Source organism: Triticum urartu, chromosome 5 (genome assembly GCF_003073215.2).
Source record: "Triticum urartu cultivar G1812 chromosome 5, Tu2.1, whole genome shotgun sequence".
NCBI classification, from domain to species: Eukaryota; Viridiplantae; Streptophyta; class Magnoliopsida; order Poales; family Poaceae; genus Triticum; species Triticum urartu.
The window spans coordinates 38,951,690-38,961,484 of NC_053026.1; the positions used below are offsets into that span (position 1 = coordinate 38,951,690).

Consider the following 9,795-nt stretch of genomic DNA (forward strand, 5'->3'; position numbering starts at 1 on the left):
TCCGCGAACTAGTCCCCACTGGTCCACAGACGGAGACGGTGTCCAATTTGGGGGCCAATCTTCACTTGATTTCCTATGTCAAAATTCCACTTGATCAATTATAAACAATTCGATGGCATATGTATCCTAATCTGAATTCTGGTGCGAGCTACGTTAATTTAACGGTTAAATTTATGTTGACGATCTCGTTATGTCATACACTGTTCGAACGTCGGTTGGCGCTAAAGAAAATTTAGTGGTCCTAGCAAAAATAGTTTAGAGGCGTGGCCATTTGATATGTGAGATGTTAGGGACTAATATGCTAGGATCATGATTTTCTTTTTTTGCTAGATGTTGGGTTTCCCATGTGTTCAGATTAAGCAATGACCATCTCACTTTGTTAAAGCAAGGGCTTAGGGTTTAGGTTGTGCAACAACATCTGGATTGTTACCTTTCGAGCAAAGCTAATTTCTGTAGAGGAGTTGGCCGCTTCCCAAAAAGGGTAAACCGAAAGAAGTCAAAAGAAGGCTAAAAAATTCCAGAAAAATTAGAAACATTCAACCATTAATTTAATGGACCAATGAAATATAGCATTAGATTTAAGTAACTGCATTTAAGACTGGTGAACCTAAAACTCAGAATTAATTAGGAAAGATACCCTACACGCATGACTCAATCGATCAACTAAAAGAGAAAGTCCCTGTAAAAAAAACTACATGTGAGCTGATTGTCCACCCCACACGCATGACTCAATCGATCATAACTTCATAAGACAAGTGGATCCAAAACTCACATTTAGATAGGAAAAAAATATCCATTCTGCATTTTTCTTTAGAAAAGAATACCCTACACGCACAACTCAATTAACTAAAAGAAAAAACTCCCTGTAAGAGAAACTAAAGGAAAAAGTACAATCGAGCCTATTGATCCGCCATAAAAAAATGTACATATATCTACATGTTCCTTCAAAAAAAAACTACTCCCTCCTATCCATATTAGTTGTCGCTAATTTAATACAACTTTGTAAATTAACGACAATGAATATCGATTGGAGGGAGTAAAAGAAATAAAGTACTACATCTTACATAAAAAAGAAGTATACATCTCATTTTGTCTGAACTATAATGATTAATTAGCAAATACATACTTGGCCCTATAGAAAAAAAGAGCGATACACTTGGCTACATGAATGTCTAAATTGAATACTACTTCATTTGCAAATAAAATGAATATCACTTATTCAGAAATAAATAAATATTACAACTGATGTAGATTAATACCAATTTGTGTTGGCTAAGAACTCTGATTGGTCTAGCATGACGAAGAGGGAGCACTTACCAGAGCATGCAATCCGCATCTTCTTAAAAGTCCGTTGATGGAGTTCAGTTAACATGAAAATGGTGTTATTCTTACATATGTGAATTTATTAGACCTTTTTGAAGGGAAAATTGTATGCGACTTTTTACATGGTCCCCTTATACAAATGACCAATCAGGCAACAATTGAATTATAACTTCAAGTCAACGGCCTAATATACCATTACTTACAAGAAAAATGGTGACTTGGTCAAGACACTACATAAATCATTCAGATCACCAAAATAAGTACCTATGTTTTTAAATGCAAGTTTTATTTCAGAGAAAATAGATGCCATGATTTAAAAATGTCAATTCAACATTCCTTATATAGCATCACACACAAGTTAATTGGCGACTTAATCTACAAACAACAGATTTAATCACGAGACCAAGGAAATCAAAGTATTTAAAATTTAACTCAAGGTCCTAATATAACTTATCCTATAGAAAAATTACAGAGTTAGTATACGAACACCGGATAATTAATCTACTAAACCTAGAAAATATTTTTATTGTTCTATTTAAAAGGTTAATTTTGTTACAATATGTTATTGTTTGCATTCGATTACTCTGCATACCGATCGAATATGAATTGCAGTCTCATATAAGCCATTGCCTATTCGCCTTTCCTCAATGTATGACCATTTTTCTAGGTATGGATACCATGGTTTAATGTGCACTGGCCAAGTTGTATGCCCCGATCTACTTTTGGTCGTGGTTGTTGCTGCATGCTTCAGAGCGAGGAATCATGGAAATGAAATCATATTTTCTTCTTTCTACAATTCAGATCATGACTTCCTTGGTTGCATACAGAGATATTTTTACATGAATTTTTTTTACCATAGTCATACATGGTTTAAGAACAAAGTACAAACACGTGAGGCTAGACCTCTAGCTGGAGCCATATGAATGATACTAAAAAGTTGAACATGCCATGTATATATGTATTTAGAAGAATCGGAGGCTCATTTCATGGAAAATTGTAGGTCTATGTAATATCATATGTGTTTTATGACTGATTTTTAAATCTATAACATGTGAAGTATTTATTTTTCCGATTCGCCACTCACAAAATAATGCATGTTACACATTTACCTATTAACTCGCAAAAAAGACATATGTGATCAAGGAGTCTCGTGATTTGGGTTGCATCCACTACTCACTTCCTTGAAATACCCCCATGAAAAATGTGTCATACTTTAAATAAAATTACCATATTGGTACAACATATGTTTACTATACCACACAATATCAAATTCAAATTTGATACAGTAATTAGATAAGAAAAATTGAATACTTATAGTGACGTATGGTCATATTCAGAACACTATTAAACATGCTACTATCCACCCACATATATCTCTCTCATTAAACCATGGATCAAATTAGAATTTGAATTGCCCTAATATTCCTATATGTAAGTGGTGATTGTCCTAAAAGAACCGATAACTTTATTACCTCAACTATTCACCGAGTGTAGGCTCCATCACGAGCAACTTAAATCAGATACATTCGAGCCCTCAACTTCTGGTATTTTGAAAAAAAATTGTTCCTCAAAGTGGCTTTAACTCGTACAATGATAGTTTTATCTCATGTGGTGCCTAGATAAAAGTTACCTTCAAACATCATTTCACTAGATACTTTTATCTTATTTACCAAAATTCTGAATTATTAAATGGTAAATATAATGATAAGAAATATAGGTAAATAAAAAATTGGAGATTTAGTGAAAACAACATTTGAGTTTCTTCTTAAAATTGTATGTCTTTTATACTTTGATGGTTTTAAGAACCTATGGTTGTTTTTTAATATGGAAAATAGTTTTAAAACTTAAAGTTGTGACATGTCTTACACAAAGGTGTCATATCAGTCAAAATGTTTAAATGGTGAAACGCACTAGAGAGAACAAATGTAGAGAGCATTAAGAGTTCATCGTTACAATTATCCAGTGTAATAACTTGAAGACCAAATCGAGAATAAAAAAAGTATAGAGACCCCCCAAAAATATTTTTTCTAAGAAATCACTTTCTTTACCATTTATTTTCTAAAAACTTGGGATTTCAAAATATTTTCTAGAGGGTTTGATGTACTAGCTAGGTGCACATAACAACATGCTGTGAGAGCAACCGATGTTATATCCATCTTTCTGTATCCATTGGTTCTGCCATGTTTATTCGAAAAATATAATGCACAATAAAAATCATATTGAGGTATTTGATGGCATAAGAAAATTGTACCCCATTCCATAATATAGTGTGAATTGGTTTTCTCAAAAGTCAAGTTCCATAAAGTTTGACCAATATATGCAATTATATCGAATATATACAATATGGACATACATTTCTATCCAATGGTAACGAATTGGTATTGTGGATGTGGAAAATTATTTTCTATAAACTTGGTCAAAGTTTAAAAAGTATGAATTTGCAAAAATCTAGCATCCAATATACTTTGGAACAAATGGAGTACTTATCATTGTGGTTTGACATTTATACTGAACCAAAAGAAAGTTTAAAACGTTATTGTGCTTTCCAATACACTATTTTGAACTTGTTCCGAAAACGGCATTAATAAATTTGCTTTCTCACGATATTAAATTTAGCAATGGCAATAGATGAATAGAATATCAAAAACATTATTCTTTTGTCCAACGTTTTCACCAGAACGATAAAGGCGGTGCCCTCGCAAAAGTGCGGAAGTTCACCCAAGATAGCTAGCTACTACACTTGAATTTAGTATGTCACAAATCGTGTCACACTCAATTGTATGTAGCCACCCCCAGCCCAGCCCAGCCGATCAAGAGTGTCAGGTAAGGTCACTCTGCATCCAAAAATCCGGCCGGACCAAACTCACTGCTGAACCCCGGCGGAATACATTCATATACGCCAGCGGTTGCATACATATGTACTTAAACAGGAGTAACAATTTCACCAACATCAATTATACTGAAACTGGATCATATAACTCATGTCTGATAAGTACACTGCAGGGAAACGTTCAATACATCAAAGACGACCACAGTCCACGCTAACTAGTATAGTCGATCATATTCAGACATACCGCACTTCATCGATCAATAGTTATAGTATATAATTCATACTCTACTTTATTAGTATTCCATAGAACTAGCTAGGTACTCATCACTTCCTCAGTACAGTACCTCATGAACGAACTGATCCATGGACATGATCGGCTGCAGCTAGCTGAACTTATCGATCGGCTGATTCTGCTTTGCCCTGCTCATCAGTTGCCACCTCCGAGGAGGAGGCCCAGGAAGCAGAGGAGGTCACCCCCCGCGAAAATGATGAGGTCCGCCGTGCACAAGATCCTGGCGAAGACGTATCCTGGGTCGGCGGCCAGGATGAGGCGGACGTGGACGGCGTACATGCAGTGGCCGAGGAAGGTGACCACGAGCGCGAGGTAGGCGAGGGCGCGGCGGACCCAGCGGCGGCGGCACGGGAGCCTGGAGTAGGGCGCAGCAGAGCATCCCGAACCAGAGCGCGCTCTCCTCGTCGGCCTCCGCGTCCGTCCACTGGGCGCACCGCAGGAAGAAGGAGGACTGCGCCCAGACCAACATGCTGGCCGAGTGCGTAGGTGACCGCGTGGCCCAAGGCGAAGGACGCGAGGGTGCCGCAGGCGGTGAAGAGCGCCCATCCGCTGGCCCGCCGGACGGCAGCCGGGATGGTCTTGGTGGCCACGGTCGCAAGCAGCGGATCACGGGTCTTGTTGCCGTCCATGGCGATGGTGGAAGGATCAACTCCAAGTCCAGCTGCTAGCAATGCACGGTTAGTTCCTTGTTCCGTTTTCTGTTTGCAAGAGAAACAAGAAGAAATATTTCAGTGAGAAGATGCAGAGGAAGAAAGATTTCTCAAGGCGTCTGCTCGGATGGGAGGGACGGAGGGGGAGGGGACTCACCGTCGCTGCTCGAATGGCTATGGCTTGGTGTGCTTGCTTCTCAAGGCGTCTTGGAGGTGCTCTGTTTATGTAGCCTTGCAACGCAGCTGCTATCCTCTGATCCATTGCGAGGGAGGGAGAGCCGAGTCCAGTCTCCGGTTTGTGAACATGATGGTGTGATGATCTCATCTCATCTCATCTCATGGGCAGGGCAGTGAGCCAGTGACGATCGATGAGCAGAGGAAACAACCGGGAAGCTTCGTGCATTGCACAGAGCGCGTATGTGGGTGAAGCTCAGCACAGAGCCCACACAGGCACATGCATAAAATACAGTACATGGCAGTGAAAAGCTAGCTAGCTACCTAGCTCATTCTAGCCGCACAGAGCACGGTAACTTTTCAACTAGTGCCCGCAAAAAAAAACTTTTCAACTAGTGTGATTTCTACTACGTAGTACTACTCAAGTAGCATACCATCTTTTGACTAGTGTTTTTTTTTACGTTAGATATAGTTAGCCGGGTCGTACTAAGCAGAACCTTAATTTTGAGTTACATTGCGAGAAGTAGTATTGGGTTTTGATGATCCATTCAGTAACTTATTTTTGGCCTCGATTGCCTAGTGTTAAACCACTTGCCTGATAGTTAGAGTGGTATGTCATCGCACCATGCTAGTGACTACATGCATGTCACTAGTGTTATTACGAGAGGTTGGGCTCCAAAGCTCAACACGTTTTTCCGTCTCAAAAAAGGAAAAAGTCTACAAGCTTGACCCGTCAAAAGCAGAAAAAGGGTGATCATGACTGCTGACAATGACCAACGCTTCTCCATCGTCCATCTATCTCTTTTTTTTTGCCCGCCCAACAAAACAAACCTATGCAAAGCAATCGCAAAACTTGACAAATCTAACTAATTTGACCTGTGGACGAAATCAAATCACAGAATGAACTGGCCGTGAAACTATTTCACGCGGCTGACTTTTTTGTGTGACGCCCGACACGAAGGCGCCATACTACATTGTGCAACGCCACATGGATAGGCGCTACACGCCTGGCCAGCGTTGCACCCCAGACTACCTAAAAATTGCTAAGTCATTGTGCAGAGCCTAAGAGCTATACAGTGCAGCGCCTATCTCTCAGGCGCTGCACTAGTGGTTGCACTACAAATTGAAACAACCACTAGTGCACCGCCTAGAAGTTAGGCGCTGCACACTGACTTAGTAATTTTCGGATCACACGGGTGCGACGCTGGCCAGGCGTGTAGCGCCTATCTGTGAGGCGTTGCACAGTATAGTGTGGCGCCTTCGTGTCGGGCGTCACACAAAAAGGTCAGCCGCGTGAAATAGTTCCACGGACAATTCATTCTATGATTTGATTTCGTCCATAGGTCAAATTTGTCAATTTTGCCCTGAAACTTGGCAGCGAGCAACCGAGCTAGCTAGTTTGCTTTATTCAAGTGAGATCGTCATAACTAGGTTCTAAGAATGTACGCTATAACTAGGTTATCGACATAAGTTTAATAGGTACATTAAAGCAACTGGCGCTAGGGTTTCTCTTTCTCTTTCCCTCCCCTATCCTTTGCAGCTAAGGCAAACTCTTCCCTTCAGACATCATCGACAAGCATGTGGATTTGCTTCCCCTCTTCCTGCCGCTACGGCGGCCGGTGGCGGGGAGGGGAATCCCGGTGCCTCCACTCTAGTTAGTAGTTTAGGTTTGTGTCAATTTAGTCCTTGTTGGTGTGGTGCTTGGGCGAGTGACGACGCTTCTTCTTTGAGCCTGTCTTCCAGGCTCCAATCCTCCTTGAGTTTGTTCATCTAGACGTAGTCAATGGAGCTACTGCATAGATTCCTACCGTTAGGTTAGGATTTCTTGACATGTGGCGAGGTTTGGTGACGGGTGCTTCAGATTTATTCAAGTGTTCAACGATGATGACTACAGCTCCAGGACGTTGGTCCTTAGGGGCAAGTGTACGGAGACTTCCCGGCTGCCATCTAAAAGGTCAAGCCGGCTTTAGTAAGGGAGCGGTGACAGCGGCGCATTGGCGGCTCCCGCGTTATGTTGGCGGTAGTGGTCATTCGATAATCTCAGAATCTCGATGTAATTTTTATTATGTTTGAGGTGCTTTGTACTTCCAACGTACTTTGATAATATATTAGAATCATTTTCACAAAAAAGAATGCAAGTTGCACTAGAATTCAGATGGGAATTCATATGCACATCAAGTTCTGGATAAATTGTGTAAATTGATCGTGGGAAATTTTGGCATAGGAAATAAATTGACAAGTGTTGAGGCATTTTTGTGTGTCTCTGCGAATTACCTTCAATCATCTCAAATTTTGTCCAGCTGCAACTCCTCTTAGTAAAAGTAGGGAAACACTTGGCTCCCGTCTTCCATGGCCACTGCTGCGCGGAGCCAGCCATTCACCGCCACGGCAACCGTGAAAATGGAATCCCCTCCACCCCCGCATTCCGGACACCCTCGTTAGCGACTGGGAATTGTGTGAACTCGGGCAGCAGCCGCTTTAGTTGGTTCCACGGTCAGCGGAACACTGCTCATCCCCGCGACATTCCCCGTGAGTAAGTCTAGCAGAAGCACGCCAAAGGCATGCACGTCAGGTCTCACCTTTGCTGCCCAGCGGTCGCCTGGTAATCGCAGAGCACGGTGCAATCGTCATCAGCAAGGTGGACTAATGTGTCCAGCAGGGGCGGAGACAGAGGGGGGAGGGGGGGGGGGGGGGGGCGAGCAGGGGCCTGCCAGAGGGGCGCGGAGACAAGGGGGGGCGAGCAGGGGCTAGACCCCAACCAATCGCTCGCCCCCCTCAACCTTTTTGAGCGGGCTGTGTGTATTGTATTTTGCTAATGGCCGCAGCTAATGGTATCATTAGCTCATATAAGGTACTATTATTCTTTGAACCAGGAAACACCGAATATAAACGACCAAAGCCCAATAGCCCATACATCTTGGCGTAGTTGTGGCCAACGATAATGTTGACAATGTGATCGATCCGATTGACTGATTGATCTATGTGCGTGTACTGGTGGATCTTAGGGCGTTTGCCGCGGCCGCCGGCCGCCGCGGGCGCCCTCCGCTATCGTGCGTGTTCTGCTAGGGCGTCTGCCATTGCCGCGGCGGCAGCTCGTCACAACAACGACACCATCCACTGATCTAGAGTCTCCTGTCCGATTACGACTAGACGCAGGCGGATTAGATCAGAAATTCAGAATACGGCTTAGAGGTTGCTAGCCAGGTGACCTGGATCGAAGATATTGGCAGCAGGTACCACTACACACCAGTAGTTTTTTCATGAATTATGATCTTAGTCTGGTCAATTAGCATTGCCTACAAAATAGTGCTTTTGACAATCTGTGCATTTTCTGATCCACGGCATGAGCTATTTTGCGTGTCTAATATATGCACCGTGGTGAATTTTGATATCCTGTAGTCTTTCGTAGTGAGGAACAGGCCTAATTTGAGTCTAAACTTACCCATTTCTAGCTGGATGTTTGCAATCATCTAAACCTAAAAATCTTATCTTCACTTGCCAATTGAATCGTTGGATTATTTTAAACAAGTAAAAATACTACGGTTGGTCATAACTCCTTCGATGTGAACAACACCAATCAAACAAGCCTTTTCGGCTATGCATGTTTACAAAACAGAATGAAGACGATTTTTTCGACATTACATAATTGTCTATATTGGTATGGAAAAATAGTTGTAAAGTTCACATTATCTACTTGTTCAACACTGGTCGTTGTCAGGCTCAATTTAAGTTAACAGAAACATAACATTTTTTTGTAGCTTCAAATATACATTTTGATGATCATCAACATTATTGTGAGAGTTAACAATGGAGACACATGTATCTGACTCCATTTTCATAATGAAAATGGGGCCATGTGGCCCCTTTGATTAACAAAAATGTTTCATGACTTTTGTGAAAGTTGACTTTTCGCCCCCCTCATGTCCAAATCCTGGCTCCGCCCCTGGTGTCCAGGAAACACATGCACATCTGATGGATCATGTCAGTTAAACGTTGTTATCCCATCTAACGAGTCAATCTTCACTTGATTTTCTAATCAAGAATTCCACTTGATCAATTATAGAACTTATTTTGCAGCATCTGAATTCTGGAGCAAGCAACATTAATTTAATGGTCAAAATTATGTTGATGATCTAGTTATGTCATACATTCTCCGAAGCTCAGTTGGCGCAAAACTAAATTTTTAACTCGCTCACGATAGTCTTTTTTTTTGAAATGGAACACTTGTATTCCATTAAGACACGGCCTGATCGCCGGTCACTGCACTGAGTACATCAGTCGGGTAACTAGTGAACCACTCTTTGCGCTCACCATCAGCTAAGCCCGAACCCATAATAGCCAGCACATGCGCAGGCTTATTACAGGATCTAGTCACATACACCACGCGGGCATCTATGAACAGAGTTTGAAGCCTGAACTTAATGTCACTGAACATGATTCCCAAAGGCGCTAGATCATAGGCGTTAGAGGTAACAGCTTGCATAAGCACCAAGGAGTCAGTCTCGAAGATAGCTCGACCCACTCCA

At 41.8% G+C, this 9,795-nt stretch overlaps 1 protein-coding gene across 1 annotated transcript; it reads right to left on the bottom strand.

The window, feature by feature from the left end:
• Nucleotides 1-4,263: 4,263 nt before the first annotated feature.
• On the bottom strand, nucleotides 4,264-5,404 carry LOC125555559. Its single transcript, XM_048718468.1, has 2 exons — nucleotides 5,253-5,404; nucleotides 4,264-5,143 (listed from the first exon to the last, which is right to left on the bottom strand). Exons 1-2 carry the CDS (start codon nucleotides 5,355-5,357, stop codon nucleotides 4,547-4,549), a joined length of 702 nt encoding a protein of 233 aa, XP_048574425.1. The 5' UTR covers nucleotides 5,358-5,404; the 3' UTR covers nucleotides 4,264-4,546.
• Between the last annotated feature and the right edge of the window lie 4,391 nt (nucleotides 5,405-9,795).